Source organism: Rattus rattus, chromosome X (genome assembly GCF_011064425.1).
Source record: "Rattus rattus isolate New Zealand chromosome X, Rrattus_CSIRO_v1, whole genome shotgun sequence".
NCBI lineage: Eukaryota > Metazoa > Chordata > Mammalia > Rodentia > Muridae > Rattus > Rattus rattus.
The window spans coordinates 92283465-92311066 of record NC_046172.1 but is presented as its reverse complement, the minus strand read 5'-3'; the positions used below and the strand labels follow the sequence as shown (position 1 = coordinate 92311066).

General features: G+C 44.4%; 2 protein-coding genes across 2 annotated transcripts in view; one reads left to right on the top strand and one right to left on the bottom strand.

Moving 5' to 3' along the window:
• Positions 1-27602, top strand: part of LOC116888646 (collagen alpha-5(IV) chain-like) — a 760537-nt gene that overhangs the window by 153089 nt on the left and 579846 nt on the right. The gene's annotated exons all lie outside the window — the stretch shown is intronic.
• Positions 13321-16316, bottom strand: Ripply1 (ripply transcriptional repressor 1; the record flags this gene model as incomplete). Its single annotated transcript, XM_032889936.1, has 5 exons — positions 13321-14079; positions 14569-14630; positions 14995-15004; positions 15209-15274; positions 16165-16316. Coding segments are annotated over 5 exons (543 nt in total), but the record flags the coding sequence as incomplete, so codon positions are not given.

The window sequence follows — 27602 nt, the reverse complement described above, 5'->3', positions numbered from 1 at the left end:
GAGAAGGAGAAGGAGGAGGAGAAGGAGATGGAGGAGGAGAAGGAGAAGAAGAAGAAGAAGAAGAAGAAGAAGAAGAAGAAGAAGAAGAAGAAGAAGAAGAAGAAGAAGAAGAAGAAGAAGAAGAAGAAGAAGAAGAAGAAGAAGAAGAAGAAGAAGTTGTTGTTGTTGGAGGCATTGGAGAATAGTGGGGATTGGAATGGGGAGTGAGGGGTGGATATAATCAATGTATTATATACTTACACAAAACTTTAAAGGGTAAGTACAAATATTTTAATTTTGGAAAAGAAAGGTCAACACCAGGGTGAGTGTGTGCACTGAGGAATACTGACAACATACAGAAGCAATGAGAAGGCCCATCTACACCTGAGGAGAGAGGCTTCAGAAAACAGGAGTGCTGACATGAGCTTGGCCCTTAAGCCACCAGAATTGTGAGAAATTTGTTGTTACTACTACTACTAGTACTACTGCTGCTGCTGCTGCTGCTGCTGCTACTACTGGTATTATTGTTGTTTGTATTGGATATTTTTATTTACATTTCTTTTTATTCAGTTTTTTATTGGATACTTTTAACTTATATTTCAAATTTTATTCTCTTTTCCAGTTTCCTGTCCATAACCCCCTATCCCCCCTCCCCTTCTTCTATAAGGCGTTTTCTCCCCATCCTTCCCCCTTCCCGCCTCCCCACCCTGACGTTCCCCTACACTGGTGGGGGGGTCCAACCTTGGCAGGACCAAGGGCTTCTCCTCCCATTGGTGCCCAACAAGGCCATCCTCTGCTACATATGCAGCTGGAGCCATGAGTCTGTCCATGTATACTATTTGGATGGTGGTGGTTTAGTCCCTGGAAGCTCTGGTTGCTTGGCATTGTTGTTCATATGGGGTCTCAAGCCCCTTCAACTCCTTCAGTCCTTTCTCTGATTCCTCCAAGGGGGGTCTCATTCTCAGTTCAGTGGTTTGCTGCTAGCATTCACCTATGTATTTGTCAGGTTCTGGCCTCTCAGGAGACAGCTATATCAGGCTCCTGTCAGCATGTACTTCTTGGCTTCATCAATATTGTTTAGTTTTGGTGGCTTCGTATATATGGGCTGGTATTACTATTGTTGTTGTTGTTGTTGTTGTTGTTGTTGTTGTTGTTGTTGTTGTTGTTGTTGTTGAACTCACATGGCCCGGGCTATTTTGTTATGGCAGGGCCTAGCAAACGAATGTAGCTGATAACTCTGGCCACCTTCCCATGTGCTGGTTTGCCATCTGTATATTCATCCACATGGTGGCACTGCTGTCTCATGCCCTTTGTCATTTTCCTGGCTAACTTACATATCTACTCTCCTTTTGCTTGTTTTGTTCTTGCTGTTGTGTTTTGAGGGCTCTATAATCTAAATGTCTTTGTCCTTTGTGGCTTGTAGTTACTGACTCAAAGGATCTTTAAGGGAACGTGAGTTGTTATTTAATGCAGTCCAATTTATCCATTTTCCTTTGTAGTAACATTAGGTGTTGTTTTGGCATTCTTTGCCTGCTTGGGGATCTCAAAGATTTTCTGCTTTTGCACCAGTCTATGATCCATTTTTTAAGTTCCATGTCTTTATTGTATTATGTGTGTCATGTGTTTATTGTATGTGTATATGTGCATACACACATATGCCATGACACAAATGTGTAAGTCAGAGGACATCTTTGGACCCTCTGTTGGCACTTTGTGAATGTGGAGACTTGAACTCAGGCCGTCAAATAAAGCACCTACTTTACCTGTTAAGTCAGCTTGCCTATGGTGCGTTTTGAGCCTTTGGTTTGTTGTTTTATTTTTTAATTTGAATTTTACTTATTTAATTATCTACCATGTGTGTGTATGTGCGTGTGTGTGGGCGTAGGGAGCAAGGGAAATTTTGAGTAAATGTGTATTGTTTGGCATGAGTATAGACATGTCAAAGACCCAAGTTCTTTGGACCCACAGGAGTGGAAAAGCCTTCCCCAAGCAGGGTTCAGAGGTATGGCAAAGCCTTCTTTGGGACTGTGTGTGAATGTTACCAGTGTGTACAGAAAACATCCACTGCAGCTTTCTCCCAACCCAAGCTATTAAGGGCCTGCAGAATGCTCCCTTAATAAGCTTGTTTCCTTGTTCCACTGCAATAGTCCATTTCCCTGTTCAACCGAACATATTGAACAGGCTGCATTTTGGGATGCTGTGGCTTCTCCATGAGAGCATCCAGCTCACTGTATCTCAGCTTTTATGGAAAAGTGTCTATCTTTTCGTCATTCCCTCATCGCCACCAGTTGGTCGGAATTCTGGAACCAAGCTGTGCAAACACTCAATGTGTTTGTGTTCTGTTTTATTGTTAGAGTTTCTGTTGTTGTTCTGAAATCGTCTTTAAAAATCACAGATAAAATTATGTCATGATTTTCTAAAGTGTTTGTGCATTGTGGAATAATCAAATCTCCCCAGTTAGGAGACACATTACCTTTCCATTATTCTAAGTTTTTGTGCTGAAAATATTTAACCTCCTGTCCTTTACTTTGTAGAGTCTGAGCATTATTGTGTAGCCCTAGCTGGCCTGTAATTCACAAGCTATCACGGTATGTTTTAAACTTGTAGCAGTCCTCCTGTCTCAGCCTCCCAGTTACAGGTATCGGGTGGTGGCATGAAGCACCAGGCTTGGCTCTGTTGACATTTTCAAAACGGCAGCATAATCATCATCTTGTGCTCCCATGATCCTTCTCGCAGTATCCGCAATAACTCATAAACAAACAGCAGATGGATGGCTCTGTTAGCAGTTTTCAAAACTGCAGCATCTTGCCAATAACCATAGTCATTTTGTATCTGTTCGCCAGTCTCTCTCCAACTTCCTTTCTTTGGCCTCTAACCTCTGACCTGAGCAACTGTCCTCCGATTTTTGGGAGATATACTTCAAGAGAAATCTGTATGCTGAAGAGACATGTGTGCTCCCGTGGTCCTGCTAGCACTACACACAATAACTGAAGTAAACAGCAGATGAATGGACGAAGAGAGGGTGGTAAGCATGCACAGTGGAATACTGAAAATTGAAAGCAGTCCTGCCGTTCGAGATACGAATGACTGGAGGGCACTGTGATCTTAACTGAAGCCACCCACAGAGAGGCAAATGCGAGCTGATCTCACTTAAACGTGCAATCTGAAAGACTTGATTCACTTTGGACTTTTAAATAAAGGACGAGGTGTAATTTGAGGGTCAGTGTTGTGTGCCTTTGCCTGTGCAGTTGGGCCGGTACCGGCTTTTTGGGACAAGCTCTTTCTCCCCTAGAATTGCTTTTATGCTTTTGACAAAACCCAATTTGCTATATGTGTGTACGGGTGTATTTTCATCTTTAGAAGACATTTGCCCCTTGGTATCAACTTCTAGACTTCGTTTTGCCTGCTCTTACTGTGTCCAGGACTTTATAGGAATATCCCATTGCCTTTGGCCTTTACTGATTCCATGCAGCTGCCAGTTCTATTGTGTCCTTTGAGGCTGATGTATCAGGGTGGGGGTTGTTTTGGTTTGCCTTGGTTTTGTCCCCCTCTGATTGGCTGAACCCGTAAAGCCAAAAGGAGCAATGTAAGCCTTCTAAGGAACATTTGGAAAACAAGCGAATAAAAATGAAAATCTCACAGATAATGCACTTGTAGATACTGTTTGTAGATTTTAGTTTTTAACCTGCCTATCTCCTTTTTAAAACATTCATTACTTATTTATGAATTAATGATGAGTTCTCACTGTTTAATTCAGGCTGGCCTCAAACTCACAAACTTCCTGCCTCCGCCACCAGACTGTTGGGATTATTACCGTTTTAGCGACCATGCCAATTTTATTTCTCTCTTTTCCTTGGAAGCACTGTGGTCTCGTTATTTTATTCCATGCGTGCGGGTGCTCACAGATGTACAGCATTTACGTAGAATGGGTGAACACGGAAGTGCCAGTGCTCCAGGCTCTCACTTGCATGTGGAGCACCTCACGGGCACTACAAGCTGAGAAGGGTGTGAGAGTGAGGGAACAAAAAAATAATTAAAGGGTGCAAGGCGAAATAACTCCTTATGTCCTATACAGAACAGTGGGATTACTAACAGGAATCCAGAAAAGACTTCAAAATGGCCAGAAGAGAAGAATTAGAACAGCCCTAACACCAAGAAATCCTTGTAGGGAATGATAAGCCAATCACCTTGATTCTGTCTTTCCTTGTTATTGTAAATGCATTGGAATAGCCACCCCACCACACACACAATAACATGCATAGTTGCATTAATTTGTTGAATTTAACTTGATGTAGGTCCCTGTTCCTCAGATCAGTGATGGGTGTGGAAAGTGAGTATGTGTCCCCTTTCTACCCACAGTGGACATGGATTGGGGTCGAGCTGAAACCCTAGGTTCTGTGCGTTCAATGGGAAGTTTTCATACCTGAATCTTAACACTTGCCGTTCTTACAGACAAAGCAGGAACTATTAACAAAACCTTGATTTGAGAGTTCAGTATCTCCCTCTCTCTGACCATCCCAGGCGGCTCTGGCCTTTGAGGAATTGGAAAATGCAGCATAAGGATACTTCTCTGTCAGCCTGAGGAGCCGAAGTCTTTAGAACAGATTTGGCCTGCCCTAGGAATCTTATAACGCATGGACTGTGTACAAAGGATGGGTATCATGTTTTGCTCTGACATCTTTGCTGTGACAGGAAGCCCAGTACTTGATCTGAAGCTAATCCGATTTGTCACTCCCATGTAGAAAGACGGAAGATAGGAAGCTCCCAAGTGCCTGGAATTACAAGTGACAGTATTTGCCATAGAGCACAGCTAAAGTATGGAAAGAGGGTTAAAAATGCTCTGTTTCCCTAATATTACAGTGCTCACTAGCTGTTCCACAAATGCCTATTGGGAAGAAATTGATCTCGATGCTGGCTCCTCAGCTGGTTTGTCATGGTAACGTTAGAGAGTGAAGATCAAGTGACAGCACAAAAGAGAAATTCAGTGTCACCAGAAATCCAGCGGAATAGTACAAGATTTCCCTCTCTGCAGAGGCATGCTCGCCAGAGCTCCCATGTCAAATAAGGGCTAGGGAGGGGGGGTCTTTCGGCTCAGTGATTTATCTCAGTCCCGCTTGGATGGTTACCACCATGTTAGAATAAGACAAGACAGCCTCTGGTAGTGACTGTCAAGCCTATGTTCTCTGCCCCTGGGACACGTCAAGTGACACTGAGAGCTTTGAGTTATTTATTATCACCAGCCCCATCCGTGCCTGCAAAAAAAAAAAAAAAATGCTGCCTACCACTGGGATCCACACTGAGGGTACAAATCAACACTTCCCCATCTTTGCATGAACTAGAGACAAGTTGCCCTTCGGAGACCAAGTGGTTAGTTCCAACAGGAGATGAGCCGCTAAACCAAGCAGGCTGTGAGTGCAGACATTAGCTTAGCAGTGTATAGGTGGGTGAGGACATAATGTTCGTGGCACTTCAGCCCTGTCCTCTAACCTTTGATCATACTCCTGGCCTACTTTTAAGATGTGGCTATTTTGGGTCACCGGGCCTAGCAACATGCTGCCATTTCCTTTGTGTGAAGACCTCTAGTGTGACCGTTTACCAGGGGAACAACTTCAACTTCTGTGGAAATAGGAAATGGGGTATCAGAGTATAGCGATGTGACTTTCAAGAGTCATCCATGTCCTGGGGTATAAATGCCTCATCCTTGGACAGAACTCAGGGTCATAGGTGATTGCAAGAGCTGGTAGAAAGCACTGAGCTTGACTTAAGACTCTGGGTGCTGTTGGTCCTGCCCCCTGGGCAGCCTTGAACACAGTGTTTCCTTTCCACCCTACTCCATCTCTTTAGTGAGTGTGAAAAGCAACTGGGAGCTCAGATGTAAAGTTACTTTCAAATACAGATAGAGATGCTGGCCTGTGCGAGGCAATGTGAGTGTCTGCAAGAGACTGGAAATGTGCAGTTGAGCATCTTAAAACAGACACGGAAAAGACCAAGTATGCTAGTCTAGCCCACAAGCACTAAAACAATGCATTTTTAAACGGTTCTCACTTATGATCCCTCTACACTCAGTGAAATTTTGCACAGCTTTGGGTGTATAAATATATATAAAGGCTATACATAAGACATTTACCTGTAATAAACTGTAAAGATTTTTAATTCTTTGGTATACAAATAATTTTTTACCATTTGTTGAAGATGAAAACAGGGCTGACTTATTGGTTGTGATGCCTCCGTAGGTAGGTAAAATACATGCTGTGCAAACCTGCTGACTTGAGTTTGCTATCCAGATCCCACAATGGAGGAGAGAGGATTGACTCTGAAACACTGGTCCTCCGAATTTCCCATGAGCCCTGTGGTATGCTTATACCTATGCTCACACAGGCAACCACACAGGAACAATAACAAGGGTACATATGAAAACAATTTGTCTGCAAATGAGATAGATGTGCTTTCCTAGCTTTACATAAAGAGTTAAACCTTGGTGGAATATTTGATCCTGCAGGCTGTAGAGCGTCTTCCACATTTTCCAGAGTTAGTTTGATTTATTTTTGACAGTTGTCAGTGCTGGGAATGCCATTTTACCTAGGTCCTAGGTGTATTGTTATGTTTAGAACCATTGCAGAAATTATAGGAAATGTTTTATTAATTCCAAGCCAAAGATCATTTGGTGATTGTTTTGATGAAACTCCTATCAGCAACCCCAGCAGCAAATTTCAAATTTAAACATTGTGATAGAATTAAAAAATGAGGGTTGGGGATTTAGCTCAGTGGTAGAGCGCTTGCCTAGCAAGAACAAGGCCCTGGGTTCGGTCCCCAGCTACGAAAAAAAGAAAAAAAAAAAAAAGATGTGTGCCACCCAGAATTAAAAAAAATGGGCTAACCTGACATACTGAAATGACAGAAAAATGGGTGAAAGTCTTTATTGGCTATATGCAAGAAACAGAATACTTCTATAAGAGAGAGCTCATTAAGGTTACCAGACACACAATTCATAAACGTAGTAGTCTTGGATCTGGCCCAAGGCACTTCAGAGAGTGTTCTTTGGAACTGCATGCTGCGACTGACAACATGCGCGCATATGCATGTTGTGTGTCACGTGGTTAGCAGTAAGGCATTACTGATGCTAAGCAATGCTCCACGGTGAGCATGAATAAAATGCCTCAGATTCAGGTTGTGTTTGATTAAAAAAAATAAAATTTCACTTGTACATAAATTTTTATACAATGTATTTTAATTGTATTTTCCCATCCTCCAACTCCTCCCAGTACACCTAACTTGATACGTGCTCTCTCTCACTCTCTCTCTCCCTCTCTCCCTCTCTCAGAAGCACAAAAATTATAATCAAACGAGAAGATATGAAAAATGCCAAAACAAAAAATTCAAGAATGCATGCATGCATGCATGCACGCACACATGCACGCACGCACGCACACACACATGTGCAACCACCATGGGACCTGTCCTAGGGTTTGGTTGCTATACCCAGTGACCTTCTATTGGAGAAAACTGATTTGGAAAATTATGTCTTTATATATGCATTCAGAAAACTTTTACTGTCGGCCAAAATTTGCTGCTACCCCCTGACTCAGTTATCCAACCTCATACACAGTCAGAACACACGTGGCTGTCGGCAGTGTATCCTTTGGGACAAGACAGTAGGACAGAGGTAACCAAAGATAGGACAGTAAAATAAGGAAGAGAAACAGAGTAGGAAGGGGAGGGGAAGTCGGAGATTCTACTACTAAGCATGTGTTTACAACAAAGCAGTCAGCCCGCTGTGGTACCACATGCCTGTGATGTCAGCACTTGGAAGAGGAAGGCAGAGCAATCAGAAGTCGAAGGTCATGGTCATCTGCTATGTAATGAGTTCAAGGTCAGCCTCAGCCAGTGCAAATTGTCTAAAATTGTGTGTAATATGCACAAACACACATGAATATATATTATGTATATATGTATGAATATATGTATATGTATGTGTATGTATGTGTATGTATAGTATATGTATATAATAGCCACATGTCTACAAGGAAGGAAGGGAGGAAGAAGAAAGAGGAAGAAAGGGAAGGGGAGGGAAGGAAGCTAAGCCTTAAGTATTAATGTTCTACTGAATGCATAGCTACAGAAGACCATGTGACTGGAGATGTAGCTTCACTCCACAGCCCATCCACATTACAACCTGGCACTAAATATTGCTGCCCAGGTGTGCTGTCACCTGCCCATAGTCTCAGTTATCTAAGCGTCAGAGGTGGAAAGATAGCTTGAACTCAACGTCCAGCAAGACCCACAGGAACATAACAAAGTGCAGGCAGGTGACTTACTTTTGTAGTTAACGTTTGATGGGTGACGCATTTCTATATCAAATCACATAGACGTTTAAGCTGTACTGGAGCTCTGGACCAATTGAAAATCCCTGGTAACATGCTATAAGGCTATAATTTTATGTGGTTTTTAAGACATTGGTCCCACTGAACCATTGAAAATGTTTTTTTAATATTAATGGTTCTGTCCTAGTCTCGTATGGCAAGTTCTTAATCTTTAATGTGTAGCTCTCCTTCCCCCATGAAGGAAGAGACATTTTATGGTAATATTTTCCCTTGGATGCTGTTTTCCTCAGCTTTCATGTATACCTTCTTCAAGCAAGGTTTCTGAACGTGTTTCATAGAATTCTTACTGTAACAAACAACTCGTTAATTAACACATCAGCATTTTCCTTTACTCAGAACATATAGGGAGCTTTTCATTATAGCCATAGGTAAGAAAGAGCCAAGTTAGAATCCAAAAACTGTACGTTTAGGGCTGAACCACCAGGGGGCGCTATGTACCTTTCTGGTAATAGACACCCGTTGACCCCAGAGCGTGGCTCACACCTTATGATTCCAGTTAGTTGTAGGGTTGTCTCTGTGTTTTACAATCCACACTTCCCGTTGGGCTTCAGGTTTCACCAATGGTAGGTATAGGTGACAGTTTACACACTTTCCTGTAGTCTGTATGACGCAGTTTGCTTGCAGGGATCTTAGGGGCTTCTCTGAGGAAATGAAACAGGGCCCTACTAGTTACAAGTCAGGACTGATTGTCTCGGGTCTCCAGCTGACCTACTGAGTGACTACTGGCCGGGCCACTCCACTTTTGAGTCACATGCATGTATGCATGAGGACAACCTCACCTACTCTGCTAGGCTTTAGTGAGGCACTTTCTCAGCAGAATGCGAAGGGTGAAAAGCACCAAATTTGTCACCTAGGAAGTGCTCAGCAATGGGTAGTTCTGAGTGGCTTCCGATAGCACTGTGCCTATAACTATCATTCCAAATGCTTCTTCTCTGTGCCCAGATCACAGGTCCCATAATCCCTTCTTCTGTGACTCCTTTCAGTGGCCCAGCTTTTCCTGGCTACTGGCCCAGAGTTCACATCCTCTGACCTCACTTCCCTCCAGGCAGAACTTAAACCTTTTCTTCTTGGCCCTCTCACAGGACTATATGCGTTTGCCAGACCCTGGTCATTTCACCTCCTGGGGCAGAGGGCTTCCGATCTCAGGGCCCCAACCCCTACTTCCTCCATTCTCCATCACTGTAATCATGGGCAAGCACGATGACTTCTCCAACCATTGCTTCGTAGAAGCCACACTCTTAGAATGAGTGTAACCGTGAGCGGATCCTTTATTATCTCTGAACCTCCAGTTCCTGGTCTATAAAATGTGGGTAATAATAGTTGCTACACTTGGGGATGTTGTAAGGGTTACATGAGGTGATTCATATAAAGAACTTGGCACTTACAAGTGTCCAGGTTATCGGTTTTTAATAAAACCTAGTCTAAGCCTCAGCTTCCCTAACTACCCGTCCCTCAGAATTGCTGTATGTCAGTTTCATGTTGAGTCTCCAAAACTGCTACTTAGGAACGCTTCGAGAACTATCTGTGGTTCTGCCATGCCTCACAGTCACTCTACCCCTGTGTGTGCTCTTCAGGATGACCAAAAAAAAAAAATGCCTCTTCCAGTTCGGTGGCATTACCAACCACCCACACACCCTTGACTGGACCTCTGCGGACCATTTGTCCCTTTGCCTCCCCAGACTCTGGTAGTAAAAACTGGGGTCTCAGGGCTGGAAATATGGCTTAGTAATTAAGAGTACTGACTCTTCTAAAGGATCCAGGTTCCATTCCCTGTATACACATAGTGTCTGTGACTCTGAATCCAGGGGAATCTATGAATCTGCTAACCTTCTCAGGTACTGTATTAACATAGTGTGTTGATATAATGGCAAAAAACTCATAGATAATTGTTGGAGGTTTTTATTAATTTTTCACATTATAGATTTTGATCATAATTCCCAGATCCTCTTCAATGCCTCTACCCTTTTTTCTTTTTCTTTTTTTTTTTAACACAGTGACCTTTACTTATTGGTTTGATCTCTCTGGCCCTAGCACTTATTGTATCAATGCCTATATTTCAAGGCTCAAATACAGCCCCGCTATCATCAAATGTGGTTACCAAGTAGGAAACAATCCATGCTGGGGCGATGATGGGTGGCACACTAGGACAGAAGAAGTTGGAGGAACTAGAAAGTGTCTGGATTTTATGCAGATATTTTCTCCTACATCTATGGCACAGCACTGCAGTTGTTGTGAGAGTAGGGCTCACGGCTGTGTAATTAAACATTCCAATCACTAAGCAACCACGCAGGGGAAGAGGATGGAAGCCATTTCAGGACACACACACACTGAGAGGAACAGAAGACAAAATGTCAGTCCAATAAACAGCATGTGAGCAATGGGGTGGGGATGAGGGCGAGCTCCTTGGAGTAGGGAATTCACTGACTCCAAAGGTTTTAGGGTCTCCTAAACCCATGAGGATTTATGGATTCATAATTCTAAGCTATATAATACTTTAAAACCAAGGATATTGGGATTCCAAGGACTTTAAATCCTTATAACCTACAGTAGAAGAAGAACTTGAGCAAATTATTAAATGCTTGGAGCTTAGGATCCAAAACAAGGATTTTAGATGAAACACCGGACATGTTAAAATACTAATTAATCCCTCTTCAGTTTCAAACCATTCTTGACATTACCCTTGGGACAGTGTTTCCAAATTGTCTTCTCCCACAGTCTGGGGATCTTTAAAGGTATTTTCAAGGAGGATGAAGAGAGCTTGCTTACAAGAGAGAGTACAAGAGGGATTCTGCCCACCCCCTCTACCCTACAGTTCAGTTTTCCAGTTCCCTGGGACAGCGATACTTTTATCTGATTTACTTGTTAGACTTCCACATTCAATTCAGAAGAAAGGGTTTCCTGCTAAAGACTGTCAAGTTTTAAAACCTCTGTCCCAGAACAAAGGAACATCAAGTCTAAGGACCGTTTGAAGGTAGAGAGGCCCAACAAGCCACAGTAGGCCTCTCTTTGTGTTTTAATCATTTATCAACACTGTAAGCTTTTCTTTGACTGGTAAACCATCAAATGATGACAAAGATTAACCAAAGAGGCCTCAGACACACTCATTAGTTAAATAAATCAGTCACCATCACAGGCAAGCCTGGAAGCATATTTCTTTTATAATATCAGTAATTCCTAGTTCAGATGTTAACACTACAGTGACTGCCGGCTTGTGAGCAGTCGTCCCATGTGTCAGAACCCATACTATTTTCTTTATTCCATCTCACTGAATCAGCACAGTCACCCTGACAGCAACCATCACCAGAACCCTCATGATAGGGATAAAGAGACTAGAGCTCAGGGTGGATAAGTAACTCACCCAAGGTCATGCATCCGGCTCCTGGGAGATTCCATTTCACTTACCAGAAGAAACAGAATGGACTGAAGGAATTTAAAGAAGTCAAAGGTCAATGGCCTGATAGCCTGCTTCCCAGACCAAGGTTCAACTTTAACTGATAGATAGCCCCGTTCCCTGAGTTTGATGGCCTACTCCAACATGTCCATCCCTTTTAAGGAAGTCTCTGCTAGGGCTCAGAGCTGGAGCAACAGGGAAGAGAAAGGAAAAGAGTCACCACTGTGCTTTTCAATAAGATGGTGTTAGCATTTCCCCTCCCCGCTTAAGAGAGTGGGCTAGTGGATCGGAAGTCCTCCTCCCAAGAGCTACTTTGAGAACACTGGAGGATTTTTCCTTTCCAACTTTCTGAGCCCTCTTTTAACGTAGCATGCGAGGTTGCATGGGATATCAAATATAGGGAAGGAGGAGGCAGATGTTTTCACTGGGTGTGTGAGGACTTGGGGGCCTGGAGACACTCCCCATAAAAGGGTAGTATGAGGTACTTCTATTGAAGGAATTAGAGTTTAAAGAAGAAAGCCATGGCGGGTACGCATTTAAAGTCACAGAGGAGTTGGAAAGTATGCAGTATTCAAAGGCAAGCAAAACAAAATTTAAGGGTGGAGAGATGAATCTGAAAAGACCAGCAGAAATCCATAACTAGCAGCAGGCACTGTAATTCAAGTGAGAGTTAAGGCAGGAGGATTGCTGTGAGTTTGTGTCCAGCCTGGGCTGCAGAGTACCTGAACAGCCAGGGCTACAAAACAAGTCCATGTCCTAAAAAGGCACGGGGGCGGGGGAGGACTGGGGCTGCAAACACAAAAGCAGATAACTAAAAAAGCCAGAATAGCACAGTAAAGACCTGATTTGTGAAGAAGGTAGAGCATCAGAGGCCTAGCCAAACAAGCATGGGCGTTTCCTAACAAGAGAAGCCATGGTGCCTTATGGTAATCTATGGCAGCCCCCACCCCTCAGAAAAGAATAAACTGTAAACCACAAGTCTAATTGTTGGTGAGGCAAGGACATGACCTTATTTGGTGGCCAGTGTGCAGACAGATTGTGAAACAAAGGGCTGAAAGTAAGTCAGAGTGTTGACGAATAATTGGGACAGGAGTTAACACAGCTGGAGCTGTGGTAGACACTGAGGGAACCAAAGAGATACAATTGACAGGAGTTAGTGGGTGCTTAGGTGTCTCTCCTCACATCAAACAGCGGCCCCTAAGGGTTAAATGACTAAGCACATCTCACTTTTACCCAAGTCCACATTCTCTACCCATAACTCTCAAACTCTGTGTGTGTGTGTGTGTGTGTGTGTGTGTGTGTGTGTGTGTGTGTGTGGTTGCTGTGGTGACAGTGCTTTTTCCTTCCTTTTCTAAGCTGCCCTTGAAGTTTAATCAAGCCCGATTTCACAAGTGAACAGAGAAGGCCTCAGCAAAGAGGCTCTGACCCCAGCATTACATTCTCAGAGGAGAAAAATCTGTCAGCTGACCTGAGGTAGAGGTAGAACAAAGAGTTGGCCTTGGGTTGGTCTCTGACCCTCTGCCTATGGCTTCACAACATGGGCAGAGTTCAGTTAAGAAATCAGCACAATTCCAAGAAAAAGGCAAACATCATTCCATTTATTTTTCTCCTGACTCACCTTAGGCCAATACCCAGACTAAGTGAATAGCAGGCAAAGTGGGATGCAGGTCCCCAGATAAGCAGATTCTTAAGGTTCTTCTTCCCTTCCACACCCTTCCCTTCCCTTCCCTCCAGATGCCTTAGTATTGCTTGGAACTGGTGTTGGTATCTTTGAAAACTTGAAAGGCCCTGAGGAGTGACTGCTCACTGTACAGGGGTATCCTTCCTGCTCTACTTCATGAGGGCTTCAGAAATCAAGTCTTCCCTAGTCCCTTCCAGGCCCGAGGAACCTCCTACTGTTGGCACAAGAGCAGCCCAGACAAGAACATGCCAGAGGCCTAGACTTGCAGGCCAATCAGGAAAGCCAGGGTGAGCTAGACAGCCTAGGACACTGGTTTCAATCCAGAAAAGCTGGGTCTGGAGACTCTTTGCTAATTGATGCCCTTGGAAACCTGCCAAGTTTAACTGGGATTGCTTCAATTTGGACTGGTCGAGTATGGGTCAGGGGAATGAGCTGTGGCCTCGTGTGGTACCCCCACACACCCTTCTGCATCAATTTCATTGACCTCTTCTTCTTCTTCCTCCTCGTCCTCCTCCTTATCTTCCTCATCCTCTTCGCTGTCGGAATCCTCATATAAGTTGATGGTGGCCTGGACAGGGAAGTTGTGTAGTAATATCTCCCCAGCACTGTACAGGTAGTCAAAGGAGCGGGACCTAGGCCAGTAGAGCCTGTGGACAGAGAAGAAACGGCACCTAACTTAGGCAACTCTCAAATGCAGAGAAGCCAGTAAGGCCAAGAAGGAAGTCAACCTTTAAGCCCGTAGCTAGGTACAGTGAAGGCTGAGAGGGAAAGCAAGAAGAAGCTGTGGTACAGAACCTTTACAACCATTACCGAATGGTTCCAAGAAGGAACATCACCTCTGGCAGGCCTACCACTGTGGTATACAGTGAGTCATCCCAGAGCCTGTGGAGTCTAGTGCCAGCCTCACTAACCCCTCCATCATTCCAGTCCCTCTCTTCCTACTAAGGAATCTTTCCTTTGTTGGAGTCACGGGATTTCCGTTCTTAGAGGTCAGTGACAGGGAGAACCTCTGGGGAAAGTCACTTTGGCCTATTAGGTTCCATGGCCTCTTTCCTCCTGCGTCATGGCCTTGTCATGAGCATCCATAGTACTTGTGGCTATTCGTCACAGTCTGAACTTGAACACCAGACACTTACCTGACAGGGTGGTGGAACTCAGAGTCAGCCTTGGCCTCAGCAGCTGTTGCCTCACCAGCAGCCTGTTCAAAGCAAAAGATAGCATGTGACTTAACTGCCTCTCCCATATCAAAGGTTCAGAAACCTGCAGGTTTTGACCATCTCCAAAATACTTGGGATCCAGCCACCTCCCAGTCCTGCCCTACAGCAAGGGGTCTGTCTTCGATCTGGTTGAAAATAAGTCAAAAGAGTCATGGGGATTGCTTTCTTTCCTGACCCTGTTTCAGTGTCCCAGTGTCCGTTTGGAGGCTATCCAGGGGACAGAGTTCTCTTAAAGGATGAAACGTTTAGGCAGAAGAGTAAGAGAGCACTGAGGCAAGGGACCAAGGGACCTGGATCCCAGCACCAGCTCCACAACACACTTCAAGCCCAGCCCAGGTCCCTTACCCACTCTATGCTTTGATCTCCTACTCTCGTTTGTCATGGAAACCTTGGCCCTGCCCTCCTCCCAGAGTTACTGTGGGAATGAAATGTTAACAGAGCTGGCAAAATGCTGCCCCCAGATTGGCATCCCTGGACTGGAGTCAGGGATTTCTGAGAAGGGACATGACTGAAAAGTGTCTGCAAACATGTCACAGAGCCTCAAACTCACCTAGTCCACCAGGCTCCTGCCTGCCTTGGCTGGTCATTTATAGAGGACAGCCAGGGTCTCCAAAGATAAGCTTCTCTGTGGCAAAAAGAAAAGATAAATTGGTACAGGAAGAGACCTAAACATAGGCTTCCTCTGATCACAGAACTGACCTTCTGAAAGTTTGGTTAACAAGCCGTGTGTTCCAGGCTGACCACTGAGCCAAGGCTGTGACAGATACCCCCCCTGCTCCAACAATGTTATCACAGCTTTTATTCCACTGTTTTGTCATTGTCTGCCTGAGCCCATTTATGCTTAAAGATATGTATGGGTATATCTGAATCCTTAACCCCTAGTACAATGCTTTGTGCAAGGAGGAGCTTGAGCAAACATTTGTTGAATGTGAACATGAAATGTTTTGGAAGGGAGAATGCCTGTTGTATAAGGAGTATCTATCTTACTGCCTACTTGGCATTAGTAATTGAGAACAGAATCCTGCCATCTTCCTAGTTGGAGAAAGGGTCTAGAATACTCCTGGGCCCATTGCTTCTCCTCTAGACTGCCAGAAGCAAGGAAAGGCAAATGTGGCATGCTCAGGACAGAGGCAGCACTCCAGCCAGAGGTCTCTTTAGACTTTGGCCCTTTCACTCTGTCACCTGCCACCATCTAGGTCCCATAGTCCAGGTTGCATTAAGCCTAGCTTCCACAGCAGCCTCTACTGTTCCCTCAGTGAATTGTATGGACTACCCCATGAAGATCAGGCTACTTGGCTCTCAGCTTTGCCAATGTTCACTCTTTCTCTCAGTCCCTCTTCTGTCACCTGGAGTGAGAAGTGTTGTGAAATATTTCCAGCCAAAGGTATAGAGGGAGGGCTGAGGCTCTCTGTTGGCTCTCCCCTTCAAAGAGAACGGAGTCTACCACCATAGGTGTCACACCTCCTGCCCTCAGCTCCCTAGGTTCCAGACTGTCAAAGGCCAAGTTCTACTTACCGTTCATTCTCAGCACCTTCTCGTCCATTGACTTGTGCTAGGGCAGGGGCTTGGGCCAGGTCCTGGCCATGGGGGGCAGCATCAGGGGCAGCAGCAGGGGCAGCAGCAGGGGCCGCATCAGGGGCAGCAGCAGGGACAGCATCAGGGGCAGCAGCAGGAGCAGCTGCAGGGGCAGCAGCAGGGACAGCAGCAGGGACAGCAGCAGGAGCAGCAGCAGGAGCAGCAGCAGGAGCAGCTGCAGGGTCAGCAGCAGGGACAGCAGGGTCCATCCTTGGGACACCAAGCCAGACAGCTCTTCCAGTTCTCAGAACCTTCAGCACTCTTTTGGCTTTTCCCCTAGAGACCCTTTTATAAGCCCTGCCTTGACTCATCAATTATTCAGGCAATGCAAGCATGGGGGATGCGGGATGCTGGTAAAGATCTAGGGAGGGGGATCCTGGAGAGAGAGCTGTGTTCTTGGGTGTGAAATCTCTCCCAGTTGAGTAAACAGGGTCCAGGGTGGAGGTGAGGGGTCTGCTATAGCTCCAAGTCAGTAAAGAAAACAAAGAAGGGGCAAATTTCACACCATTTGTGTGAATTTCCCAGGCAGGACCAGGTCCCAAAGTGGAAAGGAGGGGCTCTCATTAGTACCCCAAGGTACCCAGGCTTGTCTGGGACAGAAGGCTGAATACCAGGACTTTAGCAAAGCTGGTTCCCAGTGAGAAAAGAGAGTGAGGGACTCACCAGCTCTTTCAGCTCAAATCCCAAGTAGATTTGCCAGGTGGACCCGGATAAAGGGTCACTGCCATGAAGCAGGTCACGTGCCTTAGGATAAAGAAGGGTTCTGGGTGGAGCAGGTTTAGTCTCCTGCTGGGTAAACCTCAAGTCATCTTTCAATGCCCTCCCCGCCCCTCTCACTGCTCAGTTGAATTGCAAAAGTGCCTAAAGCCCCCTCAGCCTCAGCAGAGAGTGGTCTGGTGTGGGGAGCGGAGCAGGCCCAGGGAGTTTTCAAGGCAGATTCCAAATGGCACAGCTCAGTTTCTAGTTTTGGAGCCCAGGTGCTGGAGGCCGGGAGGGTTCTGCCCAGCATTGGGTTGCCAAAGGACCATCCCAGGCCTCATCTCACGTGAGATGAGGGTGCTGGCTCAGTGGTCCCCAAAGCCTTGCCAACCTGAACACTCTGTGACAAGAGCTGGGTAATGGGTAGTGACCCTAGAGAGCCAAAAGGTTTGAGCAGAGCCCTTGGCATTAGCCAGCTTTTTGGGCCTTTGCCAAAACGCTTCCAGTTACAACAACTGGCAGGCACTTCATGCTTAGAGGTTTCAAAAATATTCCTCCTGACCTCAGTGGCCAGCACCTGCCCAGATTTAGTGTCTTGGATATTCATCACAGCCTGGCTTGTAATGGTCAGAAATTAGAAACAACCTCAGTGTCCAATAATAGGAAACCAGTTAGATTTATTAATTGTGGTCAATCTTGTAGTCACAAACTAAGCAGACAGTCAAAATCATGTTATCAATGCAAAAGCTTGTGAAAGCTAGATGCCAAATGCTGTGACGAATTTTATCCCCACGGCTCCTTATCAAGTTCCCACCGACCACCACTCTGCTTGGATTCTGACCCTATTCAGATCTGTCCAGCAAAGAAAAGAATGAAAGACGGAGCTAAAGATATGGATGGCTCTGTGGCAGGGCAAATGCACAGCAGGGTTTGACCCCTATTCCCAGAAAGGAAAAATGAAAACAACAACTCCATATAAAAATTGTCCTGGTGGAAGAATGTTCTGGTGGAAGAATGCGTAAACAGCCAATGTGTTCAAGAGCGAGAAACATCGCAAGTTTCGAAAATATCCCTCAGGATAATCCCATTTGATAAGGAAAAAATGTACAGAATGCTCGGGGAAAAGGCTGGTTAGAGGAAAGGCTGTTGCAATGTCTCAGCCCTGGGAGTAAGAGAACAAGGTGGAGTTCTACCTCCTTTATGGTTCTATGATGTTTTGAAACAAGCCCCTCACCTGAACCGATACTGTTTAGTGAACAAAACGTAAAAATAAATGAGAACACTAAGTTGAATGGCTATGAATGTGGGGCCAATCTGGAAAGGGGTGGTAAAAACAGGCTGTATACCTTCTCAATTAGTAAAAACATTGCATTTACATTTTCCTAACCCAGATATGTTATTTATCCTTTCTTCTAAGTAGAAGAAAACCAAACAACATTTTTTCTGTGCATACTGTACATTCCACATTTTTTCTTATCAAAATGGGATAGTCCTAAGTGATATTTCTGAAACTTAAGCTTTTCACTCTTGAAGACATGTTCAAATATATATTGAATACATATTTAAAGAATATATTAAAAACAGTAAATATTCTCTGTTTTAACTGATGAATAAAATTATATATATATACAAATACACATATATATACAAATATATATATACACATATATATATATGTATATATATGTATATATATGTATATATATATATATATATAACATCTGTCCAGGAAGCACGAAAATTCTTTGGGAGACAGCAGCCATTTTAAGATACTTGAAGATTGGACCTCAAGGAATTATACTTGTCCTGTGTGACTTCAAAGACAGAGAGAGGCCCATGGATAGAAGCTAAAGGAAGACTCAATCTGGCCTAGTCTAAGGAAATGTTTCTAACGATTCAACTACCTAAGGGCCTGGCACTGTACCTACCATCCACAAACAGAGGTTTGTTATATGAGGTGAAATGAGTCCCGTGGGATACACTACCTAGGACTGGGCTAAGCTCTCTGATGCTGAATTTTAAGTTGGAGCTGGATGCTGGATCTAAGACAGGGATCCTGTGAAAGTTTGCTAAAAGGAAGGGTGAGACCAAGAGAAGGAAGTAATAAAGTCAAAAAGACTGGACTGAAAAGAGACAACCTACAAATCAGTGAGAACCCAAGATATATTGTCGTATGCTGGAATCTTTTTGGCTTCTCTCTAGGTAACCTCTGACAATCCAAAAGAGGTCAGAGGGAAGGGGAGGGGGGATGCACATATTTCTCTGCAGGTCCCAGGTCATTCTCAACCTGACTTAGTTTTGTCACCCACCATGCCACCTTTGATCTTAAACTGGTATTTCTTCAGCTTCTCCCTTTCCTCCCCAAAGCAGGCTTCATGGATTGCTTCATACTCACATCCAGCGTGCTCTCCTAACTCCCAGCGAGCGTTCTGCTTGTCCCCGTCTGTCTCCACAACTGTTCATTCTCCTCATCCACCTGCTCTGACTGCTGCCTCATGAGACTCAGCTTAGAGTCAGCCAGCCATGGAGGAGATGAAGGCACTGGCCCTGGTTGTTGGATTAGAAGCCTGTTGCTGAACCAAAGTATCTGAGCCTATCTCTTGTATTTAGTACAGAACAGGAGTGAGGTGATCAAAATGGTGGCAGGAAAGGTCAGGCTAAGCCAAACAGGGCAACTGCTAATAAAGGGTGATTAGATGTCACCTATTTTCTCTATCAACAATAGCATGCATGCTTTTGTCAGTTATTGTTTCCTCAGACTTTTCTGAGAGGAATACTTGCTCTGTCTGGGCCCAACATTTTGGTAAGCATTGCTTGGCAAAGAGATGGCCTAGAAAGAGGAAGGTGTTGTGGCTTCTGCCCCAAAGGGCTCACAGCTTAGAGGGTGGAGGAAAACCATTTAGTCTCTGCCAAACCGGAACCCCTCCACCAACCTCAGACAGGTTCCCTTGTCAAGGCCCCTGAGCAGCCTCCAAGTGTCTCTGGGCCTCATTCCAAATTTCCTTCAGCAACCTACCATATTCCTGCCCCACCCTTCTCCCTGCTCAGAACAACATCTCCTCCTACTTCCCTGAGAAAACAGAGGCCTTCAAGCATGGATTACCTCAGTGCCCTGCCCCAACCACCAAAACTGACTTGCCTCTTCAAAGTCCTTCCCTCCTTCCACCTTCCCCTAACAAGGTGCCCCTTTCGTTAAAAGCTAATCCCTTCTCTCCTGAGCCTTGGCCTCATCCACCCTCCTGTGTGCCCTCCCTCCAGAACAGTATACTCATTCCCTATAGGAAAACCCAGCTTCCCTACACCAGAGTATTAACCACCTGTTGTTGTGACTTCCTAAAACAAGGGACACCCCCCATTCCTCACACGAGTCCTCTTATTCCCCTAATACACTCTCTCCCTGTTTCTTTCTCTCCCCACCTCCTTGCCTTGTTCTCTTCTTTCCCTCCCTCTCAGGTCTGTTGAAAGTCTCTTCTGGACTCCCACTTTTCTCATTCACACCTCAGCCAATGGCAATTTGGCTCCAGTCCCATCATCTCCTGACAAGTCACTGACAAAGGTCACTGATGACCTCCTAGTTGCCAAAGTCGATGAACTCTCTGAACTGTAGGTCCTCTTTGTAGTCCATCCCCTTGCTAGGGAATGCCCAACAATAGACCCTGTTGGCCAAGGGCTAAGATTTCAAATCTGTCTTCCAGTTTTGGTCTCCATGATACTCTTCTTTTTTTTTTTCTTTCTCTCTTTCCCTGTCTGCCTTCCTCTCTATCATCTCTCTCCTGGAAATTGAACCTCACAATTTCTTCTCTTCCTCTTCCTCTTCCTCTTCCTCCTCCTCCTCCTTCCTCTTCCTCTTCGTCATCATTATTATTATTTTGGTTCAGGGTCTCTGTAGCCTATACAGGTCCTTCTGCTTCCACTTCCTGCTGAAATTTCAGGCATGCTCTACCAGGCCTGGCTGAGAGTCTTTGAAGCTGACCTCTCTTCCTTTGCTCATTTCCCTACTTAGTGAGCCTCAAATCCAGATGATACAGTGATTTTTTTTCCCAATGGATCACAGTAAAATGAGAGGAACTTCACTAGGAGAATTTTTGGACAATTTAAATGTATTGAGTTCTAAACAACTGTCCTTCATTCTGAGATTCTGTCTTTCCTAGTTTGGGGTGATAAAATGATCTCATTTTCAAAGTGAAGTTGATGGTGAACACTAGTGTATTTCTTTAATGCTTTCATTTGGTAAAATGAGATGCTAATTTCTTAGTATCACTCTCATAAATATTTATTGAATGAATGAAAGAACGAGTTATATTTCTAGCCTGGGATACATTCCTAAATAAATGTGGTTTTGTTATATACCATTTTAATGCACATTTGTGCTTTCTGTCTTTTTCTTAATGACTTGTTACTTTTTTTCTTTTGTTCTCATTGTTTTGTTTGTTTGTTTGTTTGTTGTTTTGAGACAGGGTTTTTCTATGTGTCCCTGACTGTCCCTACTCACTATGTAGACCAGAATGGTCCCAAACTCACAGAGATCCTCCTGACTCTGCCAGTCAAGTGCTAGAATTAAAGCCATGTGGCTCCAGGACTGGCTGTTTATTTATTTTATTAATGCATATTTCTATGTGTATGGATATTTTGCCTGCATGTGCATCATATGCACACATTGCCCATGGAGGCCATAAGAAAGCATTAGATTCCTCAGAACTGAAGTTACAGATTTTTGTGAGCTATCCTGTGGGCACTGGGAATTGAGCCTGGGTCCTCTAGATGAGCAGCCTTAGCTCTTCCACTGAGTCATGTCTACAAGGCCCTCCCTGGATGCTTATTTTATATTGTGTAAACAAGATTAATTACAAAAAAAACCCCAGATTTAAGTGATTTTCCTATCCAATTTCAAAGTGATTGTAGAGCAGCAAAGACAACCCTCAACATCATCAACATATTTAGCCCAGGAAGTGCCAACGACCAATCCAAACTGGTCCTCTTACAACTAGAGTAGACAGTGAAGATTTCATTGGAGACTGTTTAATAGCCATTCAGAATGGGAAGCAAAACTGATGAGTGCCTTATGAGCTGTCCAAAAAAAGATGTTAATCGTCATTTTAGACTACCATCCTGCCTTCTTTTAGTCAACAGCAACGAGCCATTTCTCAATTGGCTGTGTGCATGTCATAGGACAAACTGGTGACAGTCCTCTCAGTGGATTGAGAAGTTTCAAAACACTTCCCAAAGTCAAACTTGTATCAAATACTAAGTCTTAGGTCCTACTGGGTGGTGTGATGCCTACCTGATCCAGTCCAGTTTTCTAGCTCCCTATTGAAGCCATTACATCCTAGAAGTATGCTCAGCACATTGAGGAGATAACCAGAAACTACAATGAACACAGCCAGTATTGTCAACAGAAGGGGCCCAGTTCTCCATAATAATACCTGACCTCATGTTGTACAATCAAAGCTTAAAGGGCTCCTGTGGGCACTACTCACAGATCCCTGTACCTTTTAAATAATAGACCTGAGCCTTACTGTAATTAGATTGGGGGGTAATGAATCCCAGCTGCATATGAGGGTGGTGTGGATCTCTCCCAGAAGCTGAGATCACAGGTGTCCCACTAGTGGGCTTGTACATGCACTAAGGGTTCATTCACTTAGTCCCCAATTGATGGGCACCATGCCTGGGTAGGGTAAAATGGCTTAATAAATGGAATTTCTGGTTTTAGACAACATGTCCAGGTTTCCCTGTCATTCTCCCAGGTGGGTACAGCTGGTTTAAGCAGAGTTGAGCTCATGGTTTTCCTGCAGGTAGTATCAGCGCCTTCGGAGTTCAGATGAAGTCCCCCGGAACCTGCCATGTGGGTGCTATGAATTGAACCATACGAGAGCAACCAGTGCTGCTTTTAACCAGTGAGCCCTCTCATATCCTCAGCCCCCAAACCTTTATAATGTTCAATAAAAGCTTTGTTTTAAAAAAAAAAAAAAAAAAAAGAAAACTTAAAGGGGACTGTCTGGAAGACCAGTGTTTTCATGGGTGAGAGAGACCTAAGGAAGGGAAGGTGAAGAATGAGAGTAATTTTTTTTTTTTTTTTTTTTTTTTTTTTTCGGAACTGGGGACCGAACCAGGGCCTTGCTCTTGCTAGCAAGTGCTCTACCACTGAGCTAAATCCCCGAGAGTAATTTTTAATTGTCATTTTTAGACTATCACCCTCCCTCATTCCAGGCCTCAGCAATGAACCACTCCTCAACTGGCTGTGTGTTGTATTTATGTATTAAATTACCATTGAACAAATTTAATTACTAAAGAAAGGAAATAAAGAACTCGAGTTTCTGAGTCTTGCCTCATCTGCTATTTTCAACTAATCTCTCAGCAACTCTTCAAGCATCTTCTCCCATTTTTTACAGCATCTATCTAGACAACATTTTGCGGGGAAAACATTCCCCCAATCAGTAGGATGGAGAAAAATGTTTGCCAAGAGTTTGTCAAGTCCTGAATCACAGACTTTTCTGCTACAAGAATAAACAAACATTTCTTGTTGGCAAAAAAAAAGTTATTATGGTTTCCATTTTGATCCATGAAAATATGTTTAAGACTAGTTTTAATCATTTAAAACTCATGGTCCAAAACCATAATTCTTTTTGAAGCAAGCTAACTTCCTGATTGTCCTTGACTTAGCTTTGCCAACCCACTGTGCAATAATCTTCCTATAACAGTCCCGTGTGTGATCTTCCTCCGTTTACAAACTGCTAGTCACACCCAGTTAGTTACTTATGGGGAAAAGCCAAACTCCTCTGTGTGGAAGTTCCTTGTCATCTGAGTCCAGCCTGCTCCGTCGGATTCTCTGCAGTTCCCAGTGACTCCATTTCTATTTCACAAACAGGACTTTCATCTGTAAACCAATTCATAACATTTTCCAGCCTTAAATATCTTATGCTCACTCTGAATGGAGTATATCACAGAGTCTTGGGTTCTCCCTGAGGCTGTGGTTCTCAGACCTTGCTCCTTAAATTCTTGGCAGGCTTAAAACTAACTCGATCAGGGTTTTTAAAAGTGAATAACAGAATGTAAAAAAGGAACCCCACCTGATGTGTGGTACCACGCTTTCAGTAGGCAGGACTCAGGAGGCAGAGGCTAGTAGATCTCTGTAAATCTGAAACCAACCTGGCTTACACAGTGAGTTTCAGGAAACCAAAGATTCATAGTGAGACCCTATCACAAAAGTAGATAAAAATAAAGAACAAATTCCATTTGACAATGATGAGACACATTCTCAACTTTGAAACTTTTATTTTACTCAGACAGACAGACAGACAGACAGACAGAGATGGGTGGGTAGGTGGGTGGGTAGATGGATGTGAATGGATGAGTAGGTGGTGGGTAGATGAATAGATAGATAGATAGATAAATAGATAGATAGATAGATAGATGCATGCATACATACATACATACATACATACATATATAAATTTGTGCACTGAGTTGTGCTGTAAAGTATATAGCATATTGGGAGTCATAGTAAAAGAGAATGTGAGCATTGAAGTAGTGCACATGTCATTTTGTAATTCATTGTTCACAGAGTTCTTTGCTCTTAACAAAAGAATGGTCGATTCCAGAAAAAAAAAATGAATGATGGAGAAAAATGTACTGAGCTGAGTTTAGGGACACAGCAAGAAGGAGATGTGATGTTGGTGGAGAGAAGTAGCTCAGAACAGATACTAAGAACAGGGAACATCAGTGAAACTTAGATGTGCTAGACAGCGGTCTAAGCACTTTACAGGGCTTAATTTATCGTCACAAGCAAACTCGGAGGAAAGGTGTTACTAAAGGCTTCATTCTGCAGGTGAGATAGACATTTGCCCAAGGTCAAAGAGCTGAAAGTGACAAAACTAAGCTGGGAACTCAATCACTAGGCCCTTAACACTGTGTTACCAGTGTCGCCATCAGAAGCCAGTAAAGAAAAGGGGCTACCAGAAACTCAGGAAGTGCCTCGGTCAGCAGGTATCAGTCATGCAGCCCCAGGAGCTGAGCTGAAAGTCCCAGTAACCAGTGTTCTCTCCTGTCTGGAAATTGCATCCCACACTGTCATTACAGTGTCTGCTTCTTGAATCGGCATCCTGTGCTGGGGACACAAAGCCTGAATGCACATTGAACGGGACTGCGTGGAGGAGGCAAGGAAAAAGGTGGGCAGAGGCTGCTCAGAACGATGAGCGGAGGCCTTCTCTACTACGCAAGCACAGTCCCAAAGGACAGAGAGCAAATGGTGCCTGGGGCTTCTGTTCTCAAGTCCAAATGTCCCAAATGTGCCATGTCTTGGACTCAACCTCCCAGGTTGCTGGGACTGGGAGTTCCCTCTGGAGAACAGTTTGCTACTATGTAGCCTCCCCTTCTGCAGCCTCCCCACCCACCGACTCACCCACCATGACTCGGGCTATGGCTTATGTAATGTTGCTCTCTTGGCAAAGCCTCGCGCAGCTCCCCATTTGCTCCTCATGTGGACTGCAGAGGCCTACAAAAACAAAAGTACAGGGTAAGAAGGAGTCTAGAATGGAGAGCCTGTAACGGTCATTCCACCAGTGTTCCTTCCCTCCTGAACTCAGACATGCCAGGTCTAGGCCTAGCTCTTCTGCCCCAACTTCTCCAGCCTGCCCCTTTTAATACTGTCTCCTTTCCCTCACTAACATGAGGTTTTCTGAAGACGGAGCTGAATTCCCTGTGGTATGATCTTTTTTTTTCCTTGTCTTTTTTAAATCTTTTCATGCCCTTGTGATCCTGGCTAAAGAAATAGGCACTGGGAAGCAAGGACAGATGCCTTCCCAGGAGGCGGATCCTAGCAAACTAATAAAATGGCAATGACAAAATAGTTAACAGGTTCCGCGCTCAGTATTTCTCAGGCAGTGTGTTTAAAGATTTTATTGTCAGATTTCATTTTTGCCTTATAAAAAAAAAATCTTGCAAGGGATCATTGTCCCCACTCAAAGATAAGCAGAGAATGGAGGCACAGAATGCTTGATCAGCTAAGGGTCAAGTAGCTGTGGGAGGGACTGGGTGGCCATCCGGCTTGAGGCCCCAGTCATCTTACGCCTGTGTTTCTGCAGGAAAACTTCAAGTGGAAAATCTTGGCATCCTAGTTAGAGCTGGGTGCAGGGATTATAACGATCACTTCTTCAAAAGCCCAGAGAGAAGGCTGAGTGAGGCAGTGTGTACATTTTCCGGGCAGTCTGACGTGGGACTGGCACTCAGTGCATGGTGTCTCTTCCCTTTGTTATTAGTACATATTCCCCCCATTGCTGTGGTTACTCTAGACTGTGCAATTCCTGGGTTGGAAGAATTTCTCGATAGTTTAATATCCGGGTGACTTTGAGTTAATTCATCTCTCTGGGTCTCAAATTCCCAAGAATAAAATGGCCAAGGTCCATCTTACAGGGCTGGAGTAGGAAGACATAAACTTGAGCACATCAATTGCTTTTAGTTCTTTCCCTGTCTCCCACCTTTGGGTATTTTCTACAGAGTGGGCCAGATTTCGCTGCCCTCACTTGGCTCCTGTTCAGCTCACGCGCATGCAGTAACAGCTGATGCCTAGGGAGATGAGGCACCTATGACTTGTTCTTATAGTTTGGGCCTGAACTCCAACATACAGTGTTCTCTCTTACTCCTGTTCGTATGATTACTACTTTGTACTCTGAATGTCTCGCATGCTTCTATAACAGGAAATCTACCTTGCCTATGAGCTCTTTCATGAACCCACACGGACTCCAGGGAGACCTCACACCACAGGAGTGTCTGTCTTCTGCCAGAGGCCTCTCATCTGTAGCCCCCTCCCATGAAAGGGTATGCTCCCTTCCCTTCAGTCTTCTCTGAAGGAAGCTTCTTTATGTCCGAGTTCCGGGAATGGGGAACAGCCTACCTCTCCCCTCCTCCTTAGCACCTGGCTTTGGACAGCTTCCACAGCAGGTGTTCCTTCTCTGTGAACAGAATGGTGTTTGACACAAGGTATTTGGTCTGAGGGACAAACAGATCTAGCCTAGCTGAGCCACAGGGCAGCAGGACAGACTGGCAAACACTAATGGCAGGTGTCTGGGCCTTGGCAGGATGTTTTGTTGGCCTTTTGGCCATGTGATACAGAACATGTAAGATCGCAGGACGCAGGCAGCCTTAGAGAGCAGCTACCACCTTCAGACACAAGGTAAATCAGGGGTAGGAAGTGCAAGTTCTTGGGGGGAATGAATTTAGAAATTTTCTCCTCATTTCCTTATAGCCAGCACATTTTAAAAAATATTTCCTGTCCCTCCTAGCCTAGCCTTAGAACAGCAACCCTAAAGTGTGGTCCAAAGCAAAAGAGGGCCCCTAAGATTCTGTAAGGCTGAGCCACTAGTTGCCTTTTTCTGTCAAGAGAAAAAAACAAAACGAAACAAAACAACAACAATAAAACCCCAAACTCAAAACCCATATCAGGGATAAAATTGCCATCACCTCAGCATGGATGAAGGCAGTGTTTTCACTTGGTCTTCATAACCAATGCAGTTATCCCAGATAGAGGAAATGCCATCACAGAACACCTTGACAAGATGATCTAAATTACTGTATTGCAGCCAGCTGTGAAGGACTGTAACTGTAGCTAGTCCCATCTCTTAAGACAAACATACTAAATGGTCTCCATGGCACCATAGCAAGACCCTGTCTCTAAAGTCAAAAAT